Raw genomic sequence first — 24,114 nt, 5'->3', positions numbered from 1 at the left:
CATCAAACATGTCAAGTTTTGTACAGTATTTTTTAAACATCTGCCATTAATATTTAGTCCATGGAATGCTGAAAGTGCCAGATCATTATCTTTTATTTTGAGAAATTTAAATTGGGAAATATTTACATCCTTTAATAAATGTTATCAGCTTACATTAGCTTTAATAATGTAGATCTCTCATTTTTTTAAACATCTGACATTCTCTGGAATGAGAGAGGGAGAGAGATTTTTATATCATTGCAGCTTTTGCCCTTAAGAAAAATAAACCCCAAACAACTAACATTGTTTGAATAATTTTATCGCCTTTATTTTCCTCCTTCCACAAGAAGCATAAACATACATGTAATATTCATATTTCATTTGTCAATGAATGTGTCTATCAACCATTTCATGATATTTACAATGTTGAGGTTTGATACAAAATATGCTATCGGAATATGGCAGTGAAAAATGACAATAATATAAATAATCAAGGATTTTAAATACACACTATAAATTAGCCATAAATTGTTTCACAAATATTGTGATTACACACAAGAGAAACAAAATCTCTTTCTGTGAAAATGAACTTTGTCTTCACAAAAAATCCATTTTTTTTTTTTACATTTGTCCCCTGAATATATTGACTGTTACTTTGTAGCATGCACCATTTTACTTCATTCCTCACTCACACTTCAATAAATTTATATCTATTCTTGCAACCATGTATATAGTTTCTGCTTGTTAACATATTTTGTTGGGTTGCATGTAGGTACAAAAAAAAATTCATATGACTTGAGATACATCAAGTGATGACCAAGAAAGGTACATGTGTATATGCTAATCAAGCATAATTAATATCACCCCTGCAATTTGTTGTCTTAACGAAGATCATATATACACTGTAGATATCATTCATATCAAAATGACTAGACCTAGAATAGGTAATCATAAAAATAGATGTAAATGGGATGCACAACCAAAATATGTAGCAGGGAAGAGTAGCTTTTGGACAATATTACGACTAATCTCCAAATCAAGAAGAGGAAAAATATTAATTGTGAAAATGAATGCAATGATGAGACCAAATTCCATATGTACATGTAACAATGACTGATTATACAAAATATAAAAAAAAAATAGAAGAAAAATAAAATAAAATGCCAAAGTAATTTTGCTACATCAACTGTACTTCACTTAAAAAATTGATGAAGGAGATGTTACAGTAGTAATTCAGTTATCATTAGTACAATAGATGTATTTAACAATCATTTACAATTAAAAAAAATTGTTTACTATAACTGAATTTTATCACATTTCTTAAACATGGTGGCCTCAGGGAAAGAAATTTCCATTCATCAACAATACGACAAATAGAGTGTACAAATGGACACAACATCGCCACTCATTTGATATCATCTCAGTCTCTGTCTGATTGGACATTGTTGGATTGTGCCTCCCTTTCAGTCTTAGTTTACATTCTCAAAATCCGTGGTGTAGTCAGTTGTCATCCGAGTCCTCGAGATCCGCGGAGTAATCAATCAGTCCTCATCCGATTCATCAAAATCCGTGGAGTAATCCGAGTCTGTGTCCTCATCCTTGTCTTTGTCATCCTCATCATCCGGAATGTCCCACTGAGGATGATCCTCAATCACCTTCGCTTCCTTCACATCCAACTAAAAATAAAAATAGAAATCATAGATATCAAACAAATAAAAAAAAACATGTTCTAATAGAAGAATGACCAAATTTTTTTAAAGAATTGATAAGATTTAAAATTGCCCAAAAGTGACTCATTTTAACGCCCAAATATTATCACATTTCACCTTAATAAATTTTGAACAAACCAAGAGATATAAGCTACTAAATTCACCTGTGTGTACCTCCATGATGTGTACACTATTTAAACTTAATTTAATCTCAAAGGATTAACAAGACCTGAGTACCTGTATTTCTTCCTGATAAATTTTCAATAATGCATTGCAATTTAGCGAATAGGTTAACAGTTAAAGTTTTAACACCATGATAATCATTTAAAAGGTATTTAAGAGGGCTCAATGGTCATGGTCCGTTTTAGACTATTTTAATCTCTAAAAGAAGAAGAGTTCTGTATAAAAACACAGTTGGATTTTTTCTTTACTAAATGTTAATTTATGGCCAAAAATATCATGTCACATTTTAAGACAGATCTTGTGTTTAATTTGTTGACCTCCAAGTCTCCTCAACTTCAAGTTGATAAGAGATAAAATTCAAGCTGATTCTTTTGACCGTAATACTGTACATGATCCGACTTCTTACCCTAATGTTTTTGGACTGATCAAAGTCCACGTAACAATCTGAGCGCAGACACACAGTGTACGAGTACAGCCCAGGCTTGTGCGGGGCCGAAAACTTCAGGGTCAGCTAAAAACAGATGAAACAAAAGTATTGTTATTACATATCATACGTATATGTTAAATACACATTTCTTTTCCATAATAAATATTTTGCCAGTTTAGTTGAAAAATACCCTGCAAGATCTAATCCAGTAGATATAAACTTATAGTTTACTGACAGACTTTAGTTCTGTAGTGAAAATTCAGGTAGTGAGAAATCTGTTTAGTGATTTTAAGAGCTCATACTCAACATTTGACTGACCCACTGTATCACTCTACATTGTACAAACTAAATTTAAGAACATAAAAGTTGAGAGGGACCAGCACTGACCTCCTCCTCGTCCTTGAGGGTCAGGATCTGTACGGGGGCGGTGATCAACATGTGGTTCTTTTTGTCACTGACATACAGCCACCACCCCTCCTGCTTCTCCTGCAAAATGTCACAAAATGATCACATTCACATTCCCTCTTTTCATAACTACTTGTATAACTATTATATGCTAACAACCCTTTACAAAATATATTACATTGAAAAAGCATATAGTTTCATGAATATTCTTTTAATTTGTCAAACAACAAAAATGTGCCGTCAAACTACTTCATATATTGTTGCTGTATTTTGAATTATATTTTTATTCAAAAACTGCCTTATTATTTATCTTGCACAAAATAAAAGGCACCTTCTTCTTTTTTTTTTTTATTTCTGAAAATGTTTACATGCTAAACTTGTCATCCATATACATTCTTATATATACAACACAACCCACACTACCACGTGACACTCACCCTCACTTCTCTCACTCTAGTGGAAACTACTTCAAACATAAATATATACTGTAACCCTCACTTTCTGCCCGCCACTCCCTTTACTATAGTAATGACTTTGGACACCTTTTTTATACATATACCCCCACCCCACAACAGACACTGATCTCACTGTATTAGCATAACAGGGAAAGTGGACATTACTCCCTTTCTTACGTATACTTTCCCCTGCTCACCTCACCACACCCTCTATGTATACCCCCATCTAGACACTGACCCCTCCTTCCTCCATTCCCTCTCCCTCCCTCCCTTCCCCTTTCTCCAACACTTTGACCCACCTTATAATAGTAGGAACAGAGTACCCCCTTACATATACATATACACCTATCCTAGCACTCACCTCCCCATAATAGGGACAGTGGACGGGGTGACTCTCCTTGACCTTGGTGTCCAGCTGTTGTTCTTTCTTGGCCTCCTCCTGGTACTTCTTCCATTGCTCCTCATCCTCCTCATGTCGCCCCGAAGAGGACTCCAACCTGTCCTCTCTCTGGTCCTCACCGTCCGATGCGTTTGTCTCCTCGTCTGTTTCTGCTCCTCTCTCTGACACATCGTCTTTGTCCTCACGCTCCTCATCGTCTTTGACAGCCACCTCATTACCCTGTGTATACAATAAAGAAATGTTTACTATGATCAAAGTGTTGAGATAATGGTTGTAAATTTTTAGTGAATTGTCTGCAATAAATTTTTAAGACCAAATATGATTTTTAAGAAATTTCTTTCTTTTGCCTAAGGTTAATCAGTATACAGAAGTTTATCAGTTAATGCCTTTTGTTTTCATCTGATACACATATGTCATCTGATTTATTAGAGGAGTAAAATTTCCAAACTAATCCTAAATCCTATCTTTTCAAAAGTATTCTTATCCCCTTTCTATCCCCTTTGCAAGATGCAGGGTTAACTTACAAGGTAAGAAAAAAGGCTCATCCTTAACAGATTTCACAAATCAAAAAGAAAGGTTAAATGGAAAATTTACACACATTACCCCCTCCCCCCCCCAAAAAAAAAAAAATTATGAAAAAATTGGGATTTTTATAATTGATCAAGATGTAGACTGTCCTGAAAATAACATAACAGAGACTTTTAAGAACTGATTCATGGCCAGAAATATTTGTGTGGATGAGGTTCTTAAGAACCTCACGAAAAAATCTCCCCTGGGAATAAAAGTTGGATTACGTATTGTTGTAAAGCCTGACCTGTTTTTCCGTGTCCTGTTTGCTGCTCTCCTTCTTCTCCTGTGTTGTGGCTGCTGCTTTCCAGTTGTATGCCTGCTTGGCTTTTTTGTTCTTTTGATTGCCTCCCTTTTTCTTGGGCTGTTTCTTCGGTTTTTGCCACACTGGGGCCTTCTGGTTCGTGTCTGCATTCTCTTCTGTCTCATTTTCCTGCTGTTGAAATACACATTACAAAATTCACCTTCAGTTCTGTTTCCTAACATTTTATGTTAACAAGAGAACAATTTATGGCATTTTGTTGTCAAATATATTAAAAGTAGAATGCATAAAAATCTACTGTATATAAAGTTGTAAGTACTTTATCTAGATGTACCTCAAGTTTAACATACCTTTAAAAATTTTACTTATATGAAATAAATATTAATCTATAAAAATTAGTTATATCATTTGTTCCAATACAGTAGCTACAACCCTCAAAATTGAATAATGTTTCTGACATTATTTTATTCGTTTTCTAACATTGTCTTTTAGAATATTTAAAATATCAAATTCTGATATCTTTGACCAAATATATTCCAAAAAAATCTTGTTTGGCTGTCCCTTTTCTCAAATTCCCTCATATATTCCCTACCTGACTTGTTTTTCGTAGATTTTTACCTGGTCTTTATTAGATTTTTACCTGGTTTTTTGTAAGATTTTTACCTGGTCTTTGTAAGATTTTTACCTGGTCTTTGTTAGATCTTAACCTTGTTTTTGTAAGATTTTTACCTGGTCTTTGTTAGATTCGTTATCCTCGTTCCCGATGGCCAAGTTGTCCTGGTCCTCGTCCACGTGAGACAGTTCCTCCTTATCAAACAGAACCTCCATCATCCGTCTCTTCAGACTGACCTCTACCGTCACTATAGAGCCTGCTGTTATACTCGTGTCCTCGTCATCCAACACTGTGACAAAAAATCCACATCATGAACACAACACTTTACAAGTTCAACCATCAAACTGGTGAACTCAATGGTTTAGAACGTTTCCTGAGATATACCCGTATATAAAGATTAAATCTAAAGCTTATACATCTTAAAGGTAAGAATAAAGTACAATGAATAAAGAATGGTTATAATAGAAACTCAATGTGGAAACTCAGCAACTGTCAAGCTAAGACATAAAAAAAAAACTTACAGATAGAAGTCCAGTTGGTTATATCATTTATCAACATTTGACCACAAAATGATGAAGATTACCTGTAACTTGCATACACACAGAGTTCTATTTCATTATGCATAAATTGAAAATGACATCTATAGATCTAGATACCTGTGGAGTGGACTTCCATGGTAACATAGGGGAGTGATGCGCACACATTGATGATGTCACGATATTCATCCATCGTCAAGTGACGTAGAAGTGAGCGACGATCTTCTTCCTTCATGCTTATCAAATCACGGATTTTTTGAATGTGCCTCTACAACACACAAACCAACATATCATTAGCTCATTATGAGCCATGCAATCAATTACAATTGGTGGAATATTCTGCAGTTGTGATTTTAGAGTGTATCTTTTTCAATGGAAAGTGTAAAAAAAAAAACTCCATAAGTTTTATGACAAACCAGTGAAGTATATTTTGTAGCTTTTGTGATGTAGTATTTTAGAATATATTTTTGTGTTATTTGAGTGTATCTCATTTTGTGTTTTAAGTTTGTTTAAGCATGTATGTACCTTTTTTAGTGGTGAAATATTAAGCATGCATCAACCTTTTGTTAGTGGTGAAGTGTGTAATTAAGTGTTTATTTGTGTTTAAGCATGCATGTACCTTTTTGGTGGTGAAGTGTTTAAGTGTGTTTAAGCATGCATGTACATTTTATTGGTGAAGTGTTTAAAGCCAACCCTTTTGGTGGTAAAAAGTTTAAGCCTACCTATTTTGGTGGTGAAGTGTTTTTTTTTAAAGTAAACCTTTTTATTAGTGTTTAAACTTACCTTATTGGTGGTGAAGTGTTTAAGCATGCATGTACCTTTTTTTAGTGGTGAAGTGTTTAAGCCTACCTTTTTGGTGGTGAAGTGTTTACGCCTACCTTTTTAGTGGTGAAGTGTTTAAGCCTACCTTTTTGGTGGTGAAGTGTTTGAGCATGTCCTGGGTGATGTGGGGGAGCTGTAACAATGGACTGGTCCGGACATCAACAGCCTGAATCAACATCTGGGACACCTTCATACAGTTCTCTATCGTCTCCAGCCGCGGCATGTACTGAACAGCTGTAAAGGTAGATACATAGGCCGTCATGTATGTGTCAAGATAGTTAGATACTGTGCTTTCATTAATATTCCTGAGTATCAATCTCTGGATTCAATGAAAATCAAAGTTTCAAGGATATGTTAAATCGTTGTCAAAATCCTATCAATATAAATTATTTACTTAGTAGAAATTGCACTTCAATAAGCAATAAATTTCGTGGATCAACTTCACAACGAAGTTTACAAAAATTGGTATTAAACGAATATTGTTCAATATTTAAATTTTAGTTGAAATATGAAAATTGAGAAATTCTTCCTTGGAAATCTTTTGATACAAATTAAAATTAAATGCCTGTCTGTCACATTATATTCTGGCCTAAGAAAGTAAAGACTACGTTTTTTACCAAACAAAAATGATTAATAGTGATGAATATGAAAAAGATATCAAACAAAAACATTTGTGTTTCTGTAAAAACAGACAGACTTCCATACAGAGATGAGACCTACCATTTCTGTGAGCTCCGGCCACCAGCTGTGCAATGACGTTGATCATCTCATTTATCAGGTAGGGACTCTTCTTCACAATGTACGCTTGGTCTGGAAAAATCAATAAGCATACATGTACATTTTGTATTACTTTGTTGAACATGAGAAAAATACAATGTACTAATTATGTTGTCGTGCAAAACACTCTAAGCTCTTTTTTTACTAAAAACTACACATCCCAGATAATATGTTAAGTTTATAAAAATAATAAGAAACAGTATTTTAAATAATGCATTTTGGAATAAATTGGCAAAACACTAAGTATATGCACAGTAGTCATCCTTTTAAATCATCAAATCAATTTACTCCGAGCCACAGAAGTTATGGAAAAGAGCAACACTGAAACAGTAAATCCTAAAACTATGTTTAGTAGACCATCATGTTTAGTACACCGTCAAACAAAACCAATGATCAGTCTCGCAAAAGTTTATTACCATGGGGCAAATCAGTGATATTTTCTCATAATCATATCCAATTCACAAATGAGTAAAACTACACTCTTTAGTTTTGGAGGCATGAAAATTATGATCATGTTACAAAAAGATATCCTCTTTGATAGTGTGAAGAAGCGAATCAGAATAAAGCATGAATTGCTTACAAGAACAAGAAAAATTTGACAAGTTGAACCACTGTCTGTACGCTTATGCAAGACTTGCCATGGTTTTCTGGAAATGTAAGAGTCAGAACTTTCTTTATGGGTCCACCTATGGGTCCACATAGGTCTACTTACCGATAGCTAGGGTGTCCGGGGGTAGGTCCAGTCTTTGGAAGTGGGCGTGGAGCAAGGCGCGGGCCTTGACGCTGTACGGGTAACACAGCGGCTTCTCCTTGTTCTTCTCATCCAGGTTAGGCAGGTGCTTGATCAGCTGCACAAATAATAATGATTTATTTTGTCAACATCGTAAAAGTCTACAAACATCATCACCATCCTCATTCTCAACATCAACACAATAAAACTATTGTTTTTATTTCTCAGTAGGTTGTAAAGTATACATAATTATGTCTATCACAAAATATTTATAAATTCAATGCTGTAAGGAGAGTCTTATTTCCTCACTGTCTTAGCCTCCTCTTCACAGCCCCCATTGTAACAATTTGTTTAAACTTTGTTTTAGTTGGATGAATCATCATCAATAACAAGACCATCATCATCTTACCATAGGAACTTCTTCATTGTCACTAGGCCTCTCCACAATTTCAGCATTGTGGAACTTGTCAAATTCAAATGACCCCGCCAGTACCATAATCACTCCTGATCAACAAAGAGACAACAATATAACAGAGATGACATCAATATATGGTCATATTTAGGGCTCTCTTCAACATAGAAAGTTTTGTCATCAAAAATAAATTTCTTTTGGAGAATGGCAATTAATTCTTAAGACATGTGAATGACCTTCGATATAAGGAACTTACTGTGTCTTTTGGCAATATTTAACTTCTCTTTATTAAAAAAAATATTGAAAGTTTTCATCATTGAAAATTTTATCAAATAGATTCTACTGTTGAATTTTTGTAGTTTTCACACTTACGTTTGAGGATCATGTTGGGATTTTTCTGGAAGAAGTAGTAGTACAGGCGAGTGGTGTCCAGCAAGACCTGATCCTTGGAGAACTTGATGGAGCGGTACCACCAAACACCCTGGATGTGAAGTAAAACAACACAGGTTATTATATCAGTGATTTATACTAGTGACATGTATAGAGAACTGATGGAGCGGTACCACCAAACACCCCGGATATGAAGTAAAACAACAGAGGTTATTATATCAGTGATTTATCCTTGTCACATGTATAGAAAACTGATGAAGCAGTTCCATCAAACACCCTGGATTTGAAGTTAAACAACAGACACTATTTTAACATGTCAACAAATTTTATGAAATATAAATCACTGTTACTTTGAGAGTTGAACATGTTAGGTATCATAAAAATTTAAAATAAAATGATCTTAATTTTGTGTGATTTTCTAAATGCTCAGAATATTAAAAACAGCTAATAAATTTTATATATTTTTTTCATCTGTATCAATTAACTATGACACTTAAGTAGGTAGCTTGATATTTATGTGAAGTTTACTTACCACAACTACGGGTAGGAGAACCATGAACAGCAGTCCGTACACCAGCAACACCTGCATAAAATCACAACATGAATGGTTACAAACTACTTAATATTCCTCATTCAATCAATCTGATCTTTGTAATACAAAGATACAAGTTTGTATTGCTTGGTGTTAAAACATATAAATACATCAAAAGTGTATTGAAACTTAGTGTTTTCTAAGTTTTGAATTTTTGGCGGTACAATAGCACTTTAATTTGGTAGTAAAATATGTTCATGATTGTCAAATATTGAAGCAGAAATTTATGAATAGTACGTAATATCTAGCATTACCTCATGCATGTAATGGTACCTGTATTCATGCACAAATTACCGACTTAAAAGAAATTGAAAAATCTCACATACCCACATAGAGTTCTGCTTTTCCACAATCCACTTGGGTAAGGCAATACCAAATCGAGTAACTGTGTGGAACAAAAAAGTTATTTATAAATAATGCTTTTAATGAATTCAAAAACCAAACACACGAATGTGAAATATAATATACAACTCAAGGAACAAATTACAGCACTGCATACAATATCATTTAAAATATATATGCATGTAATATAATTCACTGAGGCACATCATTTAAGAATATCACATTAAAGAAATATGTTCAGGAAATAAAATATAAATTCCAGATTTTTTTTTCATTTACTCATGCAATGTTTTATTAGATTTTCTTCCTTTGTTCATGAAACAAGATGTGTGGGTCACCCCCTCCCCCCAAACCATAAAACAAATCTTACCCCCAGGACCGTCAGGGTCCCCACTTTCTTCCCAAATCTTCCTGGTCTCCTCATTTGTTAATCTGTAGAAATACAAAAAAAATATTAATAATATTATGTATTGATTTTCTTAACTTTCAGGCACACATAAATAGTAAATAAATGTCTGTCACAAGTTTGAAACAATTGCAATTTTCAAATAAATTTCTAATCAAAAAACATGCAACAGGAATGATTGGGGTTTATGTAAAATAGGCTTACTTTTATAATTCAGATGTTCCATTATCCAAAATATTTTTCAAAAAAGTGGAAATAGCTAAAACTCGATGTTTTTACAAAAAGTATACATACTTATGGATTATTTCCAAAACCAATGGAATCATTTTGTCGTAAAGTTTGTCAAGTTATATAACTTTCATCAAAAAGTTTCAAATTTTGAAATTCCAAATCAGGAAGTCTTGGAATAGAAAACCAGTAAAGTTTGATTGCCTAAAAATAATGCAACAAAACCCCTCCTTAATCTGGTTTTGGTGTACATGTGCACGGCTGTAAATACTCACGCAGTGTAGGCCTTGGCGATCTTCATGAACTTCTTGTGGTCTCCTTCGGCTTTATCTGGATGGTACTTCAAACTGAGCTTCTTGTAGGCTCGCTTTATCTGCTCTTTTGTGGCTCCCTACAAAGCAATGTCTGAAGGTAAATAATCTGCTAAAAGCATTAGGCTGTCTTGTTTATGTATATGTATATACTTTTGCAGATCTGAACATATCTTAAGTCTTAATATTTTAAGTTGAATTTTTGTAGATTTCCAGTTTTTCACTATAATTTTGTTGGGGCATGATGAATGAATATAAAGGTCAGAATGACAGATTTCCTAATTTGTAAAAAAAAATAAATTAATGGGTGAGGGCACACCATGAAATGCATGCAAATGGAGCCCCAATGAATATTAATGATTCGGATCCATTATATTCACTGATGTTCAATGATAATATGAACAGATAGTTACCACATCCAGGCCAAGTTCTCCGTATGGATCATACTCCTGATACTCTATATGGATCTGGGACACTTTGTATGCAAGAAGGGCAAATATTATCCAGGCTATAATGAACACTATTTTTCTACAATGGCAAAAAAAAGATAAACATTACAAAATGAACTTGCAAAAATCTTAACAGCTGTGTGAAAGCTGCAATGACAATATGTTCTGTTTATAAGGCTAGATATTGACTGAATTTTTGTTATGATATTTATCCATGAAATATTAAAATATTAGATTCTACATTTGGTAATTATAAGCTTGTATATTGGTCTGTTGAAAACTATACTTATTGAAAACTTTTTTCAGAAAAAACAACTATTGAAAGTATGACATTATGCCTTAAAAATTTGAATTCTATCAACACCTACAGAATTTTTTCTTTCATCCGCGCCCATTTTGTGCTGGACTTGAGCTGATGCCTTTTGATTACACATGGATCACAGTTACACTCTCGCCTCTTTTTATCTTTTTCGTCTGGAAAAAGAAAACAAAGTGTTTCAGCTATATTAAGCAAAGGAAAGTAGCTGATTTAATTTCTCTTTCTATCTCTCATAGGGGGATAACTGCACCAAAATAATATTGCAAATATTTTTGTTTTCGTTGGCGTGGAGAACAGTTTGCATATAAGAATTCAAACACTTATGTTGTACATCATTACATCTATCTATAAACTAAGATTTAACATGGCCATTTTATTTCATGTAATGTACCATTCTTTGCTTCTTTATTTTTATTTGAAAACTTTCATCCAAAATACATTCAAACATTGGTGAATCAATCTGCACATGAAAACTTTATATTTATACTAATATCTTCAATAAAATATTCTTTATTTAATAACTACTACATGTATATTTTAAGTTGATATGACAGATTTATCAATAAACAGTGAGCACACTGATAAATACACAGCTAGCTGCTTTAACAGAAATAATTATATTTTGAAATAGTGTAAACTTTATCTACAATATGTTTCAAAATATAATGGCAATGGCTAAAATGGGTGGGCAGGTGGCATATACAGTGGTAAGGGTGTTGAAAAAAACCCACCCCCATGTTCACAAAACAGAAACAGCATAAATATGATCTAATTGTTCTTACTTTTCTGTTAAAGCTTTTTCGAATAGAAATTCATTCAGTTAACATTTTAACCAAAATATCATTAAAATAGACGGGTGAACACATGAACAGCTGTGAACTAAGACCAAGCGACAACATGCTATATCCTTACCGTCTACGGGTTTCCTGGGCCAAAAATAATATGTAGTGGGAATCAAGACGAGGCCCCAAAGAGAGAACAAAAAGTAAAAGAAGGTCCCTCCTTCCTCGTCATACTCAAACTGCATCCCAGGCATGATGAAGTCTGTCTAGAGTTCCTCTCAAACAACCGACACGTCTGTGTTAACCAAAAGCCGGAAGTAACGATGAGAGACGGGTGCCGTATCAATTCAACCCCTTACATTTTCGCTCCGCATTCACTTCCGCCTTTCCGAAAAGTCAGTAAGTACAGTACGTTTGACAATGTTGACTGTGTTCCTCTTCATTAATTAAATGATTGTTTAGAAAAGAATATAAATAATATTGCAGATGACGTATCATGAACATTTTCAGTAATGCATATTGTTATAGGAAAGGGGGGGGGGGGCCCCCGGGGGGGGGGGGGGGGGTTAGTTACATTCATGATGGTTAACGGTATCCAAAGGCTAATGTACAAATGTATGTTTTTTCCCTAGAAATTTTAGTTGAAGCATGCTAGCCTTATTCAGATGATAATTTCATGATTTTTCAATTTTAGAATAGATTTAGAAAATGATATAAACGATAAAAATTGTACCTCTATACTTCTAGGCATATAACATTCTATTTCCAAATTCCATCTACGTGTAGCTGTGATAATCGTTCATAGAGATTAAGTGCATGTGAGAATATAAAAATTTTTGAGTTTAACTAATGTATAAAACATTAACGTGGAATGTGTCGAGATCACCCAACTAGCTTTAATCTTGTCGTTGATTATAAGTACATATAAATGTCAAAAACTACATCATAACCAAAATTTTAATTGATTTAAATTAATACGCATGCTTCCTTTCAGTGGTGTTCATAATGGATTAAGCTGCGTGAGGTTTAATTTTTCAATGTCAAAATTTATTAAACTAATCTGTTTGTCACTTGTTTACTAATATTTCGATTTTTCTTATGTCTCTTTTAAATAGATCCGTAAAAAAGTTAAGCAGTCGGCCAATGTCCGATTATCTTTTTCATGATATTTTAAATCTTTCCTTGACTTTTATTTTATACTTGTTGCAACAGCCGGGTTTTAAAGCAATTTACTTTAATTTTCACTATGCTACCAACATCACCTTTGAGACTATATTGTAGTTGCATGAAAGAAAACTGTCGAAAGATAAAAATAAATGTGCGCATGTCTGAAAAATCGATTTTAAGTTTTCTGCTCTAGCAATACCTACATGTTCAGTAGTGTAGTCCAATATTATGTTCATCTCATAAATAAATTGGTGAAGTCAAGTATTCACACAGGTAAACTATAGGGAGAAGCCCGCGCGGGGAAACAGGTCTAAAATTTGGGGTGGGGTGGAGGGGTGGCATTTACACATACCTTGAGAACGTTGTCAAAAAAGTGTCAAAAAAGTGTACTAATTTGATAAACATAAGCGCCTAGAATATAAGAACACATTGAGATATTCAGTCTAATTGTTACAGAAAATAGCTTCACTGTCTGAGCACCACTACCCCCCCCCCCCCCCCCCCCCCGACTTCGCAAATTTTAAGTAGCGGTGGTCTTTTAAGTCTGTAAACAATAAAACATGCAGTGCGCTGGTACGGAGTTCTTTTTAAAGCGACACTTATCGAATCCGTCGCTTTGTTTTACGTGCGTGCCTGGTCATCCAAAGAGAGAATTTAAAACAAAGCAAATGTGTTTGTTTTTTAACTTTCCATTCACAAGAGATTTTCATCGGAACCATATAAAACGCATGTAAAAAATAGAAATAATTTCGAAACAAAAATTTCAGGTAGTGATCGAAAGAATGCTGTGCGATCTCTTCAATATTTGAAACTAGATTTGTTTTCCACATCGTGGCTTGATTTTTTAATGAGATATGGTATGGGAAATATGAACGTCCTTACATGTTGATTAATACAAACCGAAGAGGAAGGTGCGTTATGGATTGGTCAGAAACCATGTAAAGTAATGGAGAATCATCTACTCAGTCTGGTTTGTATACATAATATTATTATTAGCAAAATAATCCAGTGCAATTCAAATCCATGTTCTAAGAAGATATATATGTTTCACATCCACGCTACCAAAGAAGAGCAAGGATATAAGATTTTAGTTCTTGTTAAGTAATGATAAAGTTTTATTGTGAGTTCTCGTTATCAACTCAATTTGACTCTAAAACGGGCGGGGGGGGGGGGGGGTGGAGTAAATGAAACAGGTAAAATAATGTATGTTTTTCAGTTCACACGTATCGACAAGTATATACCGGGTATGTATAATATAAATACATACAAGACAGACTTTTTTAGAAAAAATATCCTTTTGAAATTAAAGTTTAAGTTCTGCAGAGGAAAAAGAACTCTTTTCCTCTAAACCGATTGGATATAAAATCAGCTACATGTAAATTGATCGATGAATAATGATCGGCTTCCTTTCTGTTTTTCTAGTAGGCGAAAGAGTTGTCGAACCCTCTATATTATATACTATGCATAATATATAGAAATGCACGACAATCCTACTCTTGAGGGTTAGGGTCTTATTTTATGTAGTAAATGATTATAGTACATGTAATAAAATGATTATGTATCTAATACTTCAGTATGATTTGTTTTATATTTACTTGAGTGAGTAGGTTGCATTAGTTTATTAAGGAAAATGACCATGCAATGTCATTTATATCTACAGAACAACTGGACAGTTATATGATGTCATCAATTAAACTCGTGGGTGGCTGACCGTGATGGGGAGATGCTCTTCCAAACCTTGCTGTGACATATCTGACGTCACAACTCTATCAGAGAACCGCCTCATCAGTGTTCAGCCAATGATTGACGAGAAACTAGCGCCGACCCCGCCCACTCTCAGAAGGGATGACATCATTTCAGATATATCCATGTTCAAAAAAGTCGATAGCTATGCAGCCAAGGTAAGTTCCTTATAATAATAATAATACATTGTAAGAATATATGGATATAGCAGTTTAAAAATATACACTGAGTTTCTCATTGTAAGAGTCGGTTGTGTTGAGATTTCCTGCTTATCTGTGATAAAACATGTGAACTTATTTTATTCGCAACCCCCTTTTTTTTGTTCATGTTTTTGGATGTAACGTTCTGTATCAAGATATATAATTCATAAAGATACGCATGTTACTCAACTGTTAAAAACACATAAAATCACATTAATTTAAGAATAAGAAAGTTTTAAAGTTTCAAAAATCTGCAAATAGATTCATAACAATTCTATCAATATCATTCCACAAAGTATACATTCAAAGGGGGTTTTAATACCCCAGGTCACGTATTAGGTCTGTTAGTGAAAAATTAGTTTGCATTCATGTTCATACGATAAATAAATCATTTTACCAATACACCGGTAAACGGTCTCGTGATTTTTTTCCTCCACATTACTAATCTACTATTCCCGGATTTTCGTCACAGGCCCCCAAATCCACGAAGCTTTCCCTACAGAACCTGTCCAAGTATTTGTCCAAAGCCTCCAAGTCCAACTTGGGTCGTGTCCGGGCCTTCTACTACTGGATCTGTCATCACGTGGAGTAAGTATAAATCTGTGTACTACGTAGATCGCAAATTCGCAATGTTATATGTCCAATTAACTTGATTCTTCGAACACGATGTATCCATTTGTAATGGTGTTTATTCCCTACTGTACAAATTATACACGACTTTATAATCTTTAATCAAAAGGCTTGTGAACGTGAATTTTAATCACAAAGAATGTCAAGTAACTTGTATAGATTTAGGCAATACTGATACATTTACTCGTAATTCAATGCATACAACAAAGTTAAAGGGACTTGGACACGATTTGAGATCAAAAATTTTATTTTTATTTTTTATGTATAAAATGGTTTATTGGTGCATTTTAAATGATTGACCAAAATATTAAATGTTAAAGTCAAGTTACAAGCGAGATACAGAAGTAAGAATTGATAGTTATGTAAACAAAGCTCGAGTCTTATAGATGTTTACAAAAAATGTAATGTAGAGAATTACCATTTCTTAGACAAAATGATATGTAAAAACAATTTCAACTAATTCAATATCTTTTTAGATATTATTATCAACAAAAGAAAGTTACATTTGATTGAAATTCACACTAATACAACGAATATGTTAAAATGACAATATTCGAGCTTTGTTTACAAAACAAAGAATTATGATCTCTGTATCTTGCTTATAACTTGATATTTGAGTTTTAAATTTTGACATAGCATTATGAACTTCTATATTTATCAGTATGAACATTGAAACTGGAAAAACAAAATTTTAAATTTTTAAGTCAAATCGTGTCCAAGTCCCTTTAAATTGTTTCCATGTCATGCTTAAGGGGGATGTGCGGCTATCGTTCATTTGAGGATCAAAATGTAAACAATGTTAAAATTGTAGAGAAGACACCAATGAACCACTTTCATATTTTTTCAGGTTTTTAAATCTTCATAATAAGTCTGCAACTTTTTATTGCGCAGTTCTACAGCTGTTGTAAGTGATAAAAAAGACATTGTTCTGTTTGTGTCTGCGTAATTTGCATATAAAATAACACGACAAACCAAATATTCATTCCTTTTGAGAACAGTTTTGGTCAGTTTTGGGCAGAAACAAACCAGGTCAGAAAATGTTTATATTTTGATCCTCAAATGTACAAGATGGCCCACGTCCTCCTTAGGGTTGTCTCTTTCGAGATTCTTTTTTACACAAAAGCCCTTTACATACGGAATCGAAAAATAATTTAATGAATGTTTATATCAGGAATGTGCATTTTATATGTAATGTATTGCGTTTCATTTATTGCAGATTAGATCTTCGATCCTTTCTAAAAAACTACAAAAAGCCAGTGGCCGCTGAGTTTACGATGCATACCAAGGTAGCCCTTTGTTATGGTTACGCAGAACTCTTTGCTGAACTCTGCAGGTAATTAAGACACCAAAGTTTACCAAGTATTGGAATGGGGTCAACGTACATACAGTGTATGCTTTTCAAATAGTAATACCCGTATATCCAGCTAATTTCGCGATTATCTAATTTTCGCGACCTCTTTAAAATCGCAAATTATTGAATACGCAGAAGTTATTTCCTGTATCATTTTCTATAAGAAACTTTTTAAATCGCGAAAAAAACCCGGATATAGGTAGTTCTTGCATTGACTACAAAAGTATCTTTTTATTAAAGGTTATCCAGCATCCCCGTGAAGACAATCTATGGATATCTTAAAGGATACGGGTACAACCCAACAAAACCTTTCAAGTACGCCCATTCTACCAATCACGCTTGGAATGCTGTTCACGTGGTCGGCCAGTGGTGTTTGATCGACTGTACTCTGGGCGCTGGTACTGTTGACGAAGAAGGTCATTACATCCGGGAATTTGAAAACTTCTACTTTTTAACCGATCCCGATCAGTTAATTTCGACACATTTTCCATACATGGAGAAGAGTAGAAAAGAAAGCAGACCATGGCAGCTTCTTCAGAAGCCGGTGACTCTGCAGGCGTTCAGTAAACATGTGAACAGAACAATCACAGCTTTTAAATGGGGCGTGGAACTCGTCTCTCACAGCGAGGCTGTGATTCCTGTGACGTTATCCGTAACGGTATTTCTAAAGGGAACTTCTAGAACTCTCTATAACGTTTTAGCACGTTTAACGGACATTAACGGCAAAATACTGAAGAGATACACATTGGTGCAAAATCCAGACCACAACTTGTTTTCAGTTCGAGTACGCCCTCCAAATGTCGGGAAGTTTCGATTGACAGTTTTTGGAAGTGTTGATCAAAGCGACAAGATCCTTCATGAGGTTGTGTTGTATGTTTTACGTTGTAGGCAAACGGAGCCAGTCGTTTATTTATATCCCAAACATCTGGGTATTTGGAGGTCTCGCTCTGATTACCAACAGTATGGATTTGAGCCTGGGGCCGACTCCCCAATGATTGTAAGCCCTAGAGACGGTGATTTGGAGCTTACAATACCCACAAGAAAAGATTTTCCTGTTACGTGTAGAGTGACGCATTCCGAATCCAAAATAAAAGATATCGAAAATTATATATTATTAGAGAAGGCTGAAAATTTCCTTAAGATTAGAGGTCATCTGCCAGAGAAAGGATTCTACAAGTTGCAGATATTTTGCAAAAGTGAATCCGGACCTTACGAGCCAGTTTTGCTATTCCTGATTGATTGTACCAGAGGTGCTATGTTTAACGCATTACCATTTCCTGTTATGTATTCTTCCGCAACAGAGTTTCACTGTCAGTTAATAGAACCACTTGTGCGCGAGTTACCAGAAGAGTCCTCGATAAATATTCGATTTCGTTCAAGTGATATAATTAAAGCAGTTGTGAACGGTCGCAGAATTGAAAAAGGGAATGACAATATCTGGCGCTCCACTGTTCGTACACATACTGCTGGCGGAAGTTTACGCATCGCCGGAACAAACGAACTCAAGGGACGCTACTGGGTTTTGTGGGAATTCACTATTGTCAAGGGACCTAACTCTATAGTGCTGGAAGATATTTTGACAGCAAGGTCAAATACGTCACATCCTCCGATGACGCAACGATCAGATAACCAATCAACGCAAAGAAGGCCAAAACATACATCGAGAATCAAGGAGAAAACGATTGTCATAAAGAAATAAGTTGCCTCCCTTTTTATATGTTTATATATGTTTTACTGTCTACTAAATCATAATTACTAAAATGTTTACCTATAAAAGATTGTATTTTTTTTTTTTGGTATTTAATTCAGTTATGAAATTTTAAAATGCATGCCCAATGAATAATACATACATCTCAAAAATAGAAAAAACATTCATGCTTTTACAAGTGCTTCAAATTTATTAATAAATGATTTTATTCAAACTTAATTAACATACATGGCACCATTAAGTACACTGATTGTGAATTAGTAATATAATCCCTGTGCACAACATGTTTCCACTTACAGATATCTAACAAGCAGAAATAAAACTTTTGATAGCAAAATAATTTTTCTAAAGATAAATATTTCTACCTTATATGCGAATGAAGCCAAATTTGAATTCTGATATGTGAACATTAAGCTATAATACTTTAAAATCATTTTTATTCGTTGGGGTCAATGTTCGTGGGTAACCAAATCTTTCCTGGTTTGTGGGGACGTAATTTCGTTGGTAGCAGTTTCTACTTTGTAAATAAATAAACAAATGCTTGTACATGTATATACATTGGTTGTGATGTGAATTCATAGGCAAGGGTCACCCACGAAATTTAAGCCACCAACATTGCCCCCCCCCCTCCCACGAACAAAGATGATTCCACAGTACTTGTCAAATATTAATAACGAGATTCTCTAATCAATTAAAACTTCTACAGACTAGTGACAGTAACAACACTTTAATTCTGTTATTGAAGTAGATGATCAAGGATTAGAGATCTGTAGAATTTACTATTAACACAGCTAGAACATAACTTCAACATCAGACAAGGATTAATTGATTTTTAAAATCTTTGATAACTAACGTCTGTTAAATTCTTATTACTGAGCGCAGTTACAAAAGAACAGTTTATCTTTTGATGATATAGTTACATTCAAAAGTCTCTAATTAGATGAAAAGCGCCAATATAGAGGCTTTAAAAACTATCTGTACAGTTGAATGGTTCTCCTTACGACATGTTAAGTTGATGGAACTATCCATTTCTAAAAATAAAAGTGTTTATTTTATCAATTAAAAATGTGTTGTATAATACTTTACAATTCCAAACATTTATATCAATGTGTTTGTTTATTTACACAAAATGTATAAACATAGACATGCTGTTTACACAATACATCTGACATTACAAAATGTTTCATCAACACTCAATACATGTACATTATTATGTATTCACATTTAATTTTCACAAAGTTCTCAAATAAGTTGCTAAAATAAATGTTAGTTGTGAATTTTAAAATACATGCACATATAAATAAAACATACATCTCAAAAATAGAAAAAGATCAATACTTTTTCAAGTGCTTCAAATTTATAGATAAATGATTCAATTCAAACTTAATTAACATGCATGTCAACACTGGTTGTGGATTACTTATTAATATAATCCCTGTGCACAACATGTTTTCAATCAAAGATATCTACACAAAACACAAATAAAACGTTTGATAGCAATATTTTTTTAATGATAAAATATGTGTACCTCACATGCGGATGAAGTTGAATTTGAATTCTAATGTGTGAACATTAAGCTATAATACTTGTCAAATATTAATAACGAGCTTCTCTGACCCGCTCACAGAAAACTTCTACAGACTAGTGACAGTAACAACAAGGCCTAATATAATAATGGTTTGTTTCCACTTTCATGCTGAAAAAAGTTGGGTCGGTAGGTTGGAATTTTATATATATAATTTTTTAGATACTGCAGTGTGTATTGAGCAGTACTGTAATGTTATCAATACGTGCAAGCTAGATACTGACACTGCCGAATGGTTGAACATGAGAAATACTTTTTATCTTTCCTGACTATTGAGGTGACCTAAAGAAAACAAAGAAAACCGATATTATATATCAGATTCTTCCTCTGCCAGTGATTAGAGTATTATCAATATCTACAACACTTGGGAACATACAACCATTTTGAAAAAAAACGTTTGAGTTATACTGATTGGAAAAGAGTAACTGCTACAAGCGATTCTGTGACCAAAATGGTGAGTAAAAACTTTTCCCGATTTTCTTTCAAATATCCTTAAAAAAAATTTGAATCGGCGGTAAAGCTAGGGTCGGTCGGGAAAGCGGATACAAACCATTTTTTTCTTAGGCCCAGTTTAATTCTGTTTTTGAAATTGATGATCAAGGATTATCAAAAGATCTGTAGGTTTTATATTAACACAGCTAGAACATAAAGTCAACATGAGACAAGGATTAATTGATTTTTAAAATCTTTAATAACCAACGTCTGTAAAATTCTTTTTACTGAGCTCAATTGCAAAAGAACATTAGAGATATAATTATGATTATATGATATAATTATATTCAAAAGTTTCTTATTAGATGAAAAACGCCAATATACAACTGACATTACAAAATATTTGATCAACATTCTGATACATGTACTTTATATATACACATTTCATTTTCACAAAGTAAGTTGCGAAAATAAAGATCTCATTCAGACTCTTTACATATTATATACTGTTCACAAATAATATTCACTAAGTCAAGTCAACAGTATAAGTAAACTTACATGTGTATTGATCTTATATAAATCACACAGTTTAATTATTTGCAGTATTTGATTTTTTTCACTCTACCTGACCTTTCGGCGACAAAGAGGTTGTCCCTGGTGTCCACACATAAACCACGTGGATCCTGTAAGTAACAGTTGTCAATGTAGCAGAGAAACTGTCCGTCGTAGTTTAGAATGTGGATACAGTTGTTGTAACTATCTGTAGTCAGTATTCGACTCTGGCTGTCTGTAGTAATGCCGATTGGACTAAATGTTTTCCTGGTTTTGGAGGAAGGACCGGTGTAGGTAAACCGGATATGTCCGGCCTGACTGACCACCACTATAGCACCGGCTCTAAGGTCAGCCACACAGATGTCTAGGTTTCTGTTCTCACATATAAATTTAGGGGAAAATCCAGATACATAGAAAGGATGTCCCATGGGATTGTACTGAATACTTTGTTTTTCTTTGAAGCCAGAGTAACGCACAATTTTTGTTTGCCTTTCATCATCACTGTCCATTACAATCAAGAAGTCTCCAAACGAGGTACTACAGACATAAAGAGGTATCCACCTACGTAGTCTTATGACCTTGACTCTGATATGTATCTGTGTATTCTTTACTATGTTTACAGTTCGAGCATCTTCATCAACTAGATCTCCATTCCTTGTCACTGACATGTGCCTTGGCCCTTGGAGAGTCTTAGTTTGGATTGACTTTACAACCTCTCCCTGCAGGTTGTAGAGTCTCATGACAATGTCATTAAAACCACATGTCCATATTTGTCCATCATTTAGACAGGACACACTTTTTAATCCTCTATACTCTGTGTTTATAGATGCAATGATATGTGGTTTATCAATGAGCAGTTTGATAGATAACGCTGGCAGAAAATTAAACTGTTGATAAATTTGTTCTTTGCTGATCTATTGAGGGGTGAAACTTGGTAAGCTAAATTGAAGTTTTGTGGGGTATCTTTTGAATTCAGCATTCCTGGATTTGTAAGCACATATTTTATTCATCTTATTGGTCTTCAGTAATTTATTCAGATCAGAAATGATATGTCTGATTTCATGAAGATCAGATTTTAGTTCCTTCATAGCATTGTCTATTTCTCTGTGCATTTCTTCTCCATGTTTGTTGATAGCTGCTATCAATTTTTGAAAGTTCTCATTCAGATCAGCTTTCTGAACTGGAATACCAGATCTCACAATATTTAGGATAAATGATTTTCTTAAGCTCTTTTAAATCTTTCTTCAAAACACATTTTTGGTTTTCAAGTTTTTCCACTACGTGAACAAAGTCATGATCATTATGTTCCCGAGAAGAAACACACTCCCCACAAAGTGGTATGGTACAACGTTCGCAGAAAAGATAACATATTTTTAAGGAACGATTTTTACATTTAGAATTAAATTTCAAAGGTTCCACTTTGTGTTATTTGAATTAATCAGAGAGATGTTTTCCCTTACAATATTTACACAGATACTTTTTACAAATTACACAGTGTAACGGGGGGGGGGGGGGGCGGACTCTCACACCGTGCCACATCATGGAGGCTGTACTCAGGATTCATGGTCAACCACTTACTGCAATATGAATGGAGTTTGTAATAATATATCACCAAGTAAACTTTTATTCAATCTATGATAAAATCCATATGCATGAAAATAATAATAAGATAAATACAGCAAGAGAGGAAGTTTACCACATTGATTCATAATGTTACAGACAGACCATTTCATGGCCTGTCACGTTAGGCTTGTTCATAAATTTAAGATATCGTTTTAATTGTCTTAGAATTGAATTATAACTTTAATATGCAATTTCATTCGATACGACTGGAAAAGTAAAACTGGCTCTTTTAGTATAATTTTATGGATAATTAATAAATGTATGCTTTGTAAAAAGGACCACTGAAATGCAACTCTAGCTTATTGATTGTAAACATTGAGAGCATAAACAAAAATAACAGAACGATATATTAAAATGATACTGAAACAGTTCGAACAATTAAAGTTTACAAAAAAATGTTACATGTAACCACTTTAACAAATTGATAACCTCAAATTATTCAACCAATTTTATATAGTGTCGTTTCAATATCAAATTTACATAAAATACTATATACAAATGATATCTGTCACAATTATAATGATATTAGTCACCATTGTCCAAAAGCTGTTAAATCCCTCGCGGAAAACAGTGATACCTTGCTATGAAATCTTAATTTATCAAACTAAGGCAATCTTTATGACGGCATGTCTAAATTATGAATTCGCTGGGGTTACTTATTAAGATACTTATATCCAACTATCTTCAACCCTAAACTTGATTACGGCGTATGAACACAAGTAAATATCATCACGCGTCTTAAATGTATCTATTTTTGATAAAATAAATGTTATATGATAAGGTGAAACTTACATAGCCGTTTTAATGTTTATGTACTTTTGAAATATAATCGTCAAAACATATCTTTTTTTAATCTAAAAAAATTTTTCCAGCCAAAGTTTCAAATAACATGTTTTATGGCTGTCCCTACAATTATTCATATCTACGACAAAAAGTGTATATTCAATGGTTTTAAAGCGATGATACAAAAATATTTAATGAAAATAAACATCAAAATAAATATAGATATAAGCATTGAATATTGTTA

At 33.7% G+C, this 24,114-nt stretch overlaps 3 protein-coding genes across 3 annotated transcripts; 1 reads left to right on the top strand and 2 right to left on the bottom strand.

The window, feature by feature from the left end:
• Positions 1 to 281: 281 nt before the first annotated feature.
• LOC128168955 (translocation protein SEC63 homolog) lies at positions 282 to 12,419 on the bottom strand. Its single transcript, XM_052835119.1, has 19 exons — positions 12,227 to 12,419; positions 11,364 to 11,469; positions 10,960 to 11,074; positions 10,511 to 10,626; positions 9,972 to 10,033; positions 9,586 to 9,644; positions 9,200 to 9,250; positions 8,650 to 8,758; positions 8,275 to 8,369; positions 7,848 to 7,983; positions 7,079 to 7,168; positions 6,444 to 6,592; positions 5,657 to 5,804; positions 5,117 to 5,289; positions 4,373 to 4,561; positions 3,520 to 3,777; positions 2,686 to 2,784; positions 2,278 to 2,382; positions 282 to 1,655 (listed from the first exon to the last, which is right to left on the bottom strand). Exons 1-19 carry the CDS (start codon positions 12,348 to 12,350, stop codon positions 1,521 to 1,523), a joined length of 2,319 nt encoding a protein of 772 aa, XP_052691079.1. The 5' UTR covers positions 12,351 to 12,419; the 3' UTR covers positions 282 to 1,520.
• A 1,562-nt stretch (positions 12,420 to 13,981) lies between these two features.
• Positions 13,982 to 19,338, top strand: LOC128168960 (kyphoscoliosis peptidase-like). Its single transcript, XM_052835133.1, has 5 exons — positions 13,982 to 14,233; positions 14,924 to 15,164; positions 15,679 to 15,794; positions 17,053 to 17,169; positions 17,428 to 19,338. Exons 2-5 carry the CDS (start codon positions 14,979 to 14,981, stop codon positions 18,884 to 18,886), a joined length of 1,878 nt encoding a protein of 625 aa, XP_052691093.1. The 5' UTR covers positions 13,982 to 14,233; positions 14,924 to 14,978; the 3' UTR covers positions 18,887 to 19,338.
• Positions 19,339 to 21,051: 1,713 nt separating this feature from the next.
• Positions 21,052 to 22,204, bottom strand: LOC128168962 (uncharacterized). The gene has a single exon (XM_052835134.1). It carries the CDS (start codon positions 22,202 to 22,204, stop codon positions 21,506 to 21,508), a length of 699 nt encoding a protein of 232 aa, XP_052691094.1. The 3' UTR covers positions 21,052 to 21,505.
• Between the last annotated feature and the right edge of the window lie 1,910 nt (positions 22,205 to 24,114).

The sequence above is a fragment of the Crassostrea angulata genome, unplaced genomic scaffold (assembly GCF_025612915.1).
Source record: "Crassostrea angulata isolate pt1a10 unplaced genomic scaffold, ASM2561291v2 HiC_scaffold_72, whole genome shotgun sequence".
NCBI classification, from domain to species: Eukaryota; Metazoa; Mollusca; class Bivalvia; order Ostreida; family Ostreidae; genus Magallana; species Magallana angulata.
This window is presented reverse-complemented; position numbering and strand designations above follow the sequence as displayed.

Coding starts and splice junctions, on each gene's coding strand:
- LOC128168955 (XM_052835119.1), bottom strand. CDS start 12,350: ATGCCTGGGATGCAGTTTGAGTATGACGAGGAAGGAGGGACCTTCTTT. Junction 10,034..10,510: donor ATCGCCAAGGCCTACACTGC/GTGAGTATTTAC, acceptor GTATTTCTACAG/ATTAACAAATGAGGAGACCA. Junction 4,562..5,116: donor ACGAATCTAACAAAGACCAG/GTAAAAATCTTA, acceptor GTATTTCAACAG/CAGGAAAATGAGACAGAAGA.
- LOC128168960 (XM_052835133.1), top strand. CDS start 14,979: ATGGGGAGATGCTCTTCCAAACCTTGCTGTGACATATCTGACGTCACA. Junction 15,795..17,052: donor TGGATCTGTCATCACGTGGA/GTAAGTATAAAT, acceptor CATTTATTGCAG/ATTAGATCTTCGATCCTTTC. Junction 17,170..17,427: donor CTCTTTGCTGAACTCTGCAG/GTAATTAAGACA, acceptor TTTTTATTAAAG/GTTATCCAGCATCCCCGTGA.
- LOC128168962 (XM_052835134.1), bottom strand. CDS start 22,204: ATGAGACTCTACAACCTGCAGGGAGAGGTTGTAAAGTCAATCCAAACT.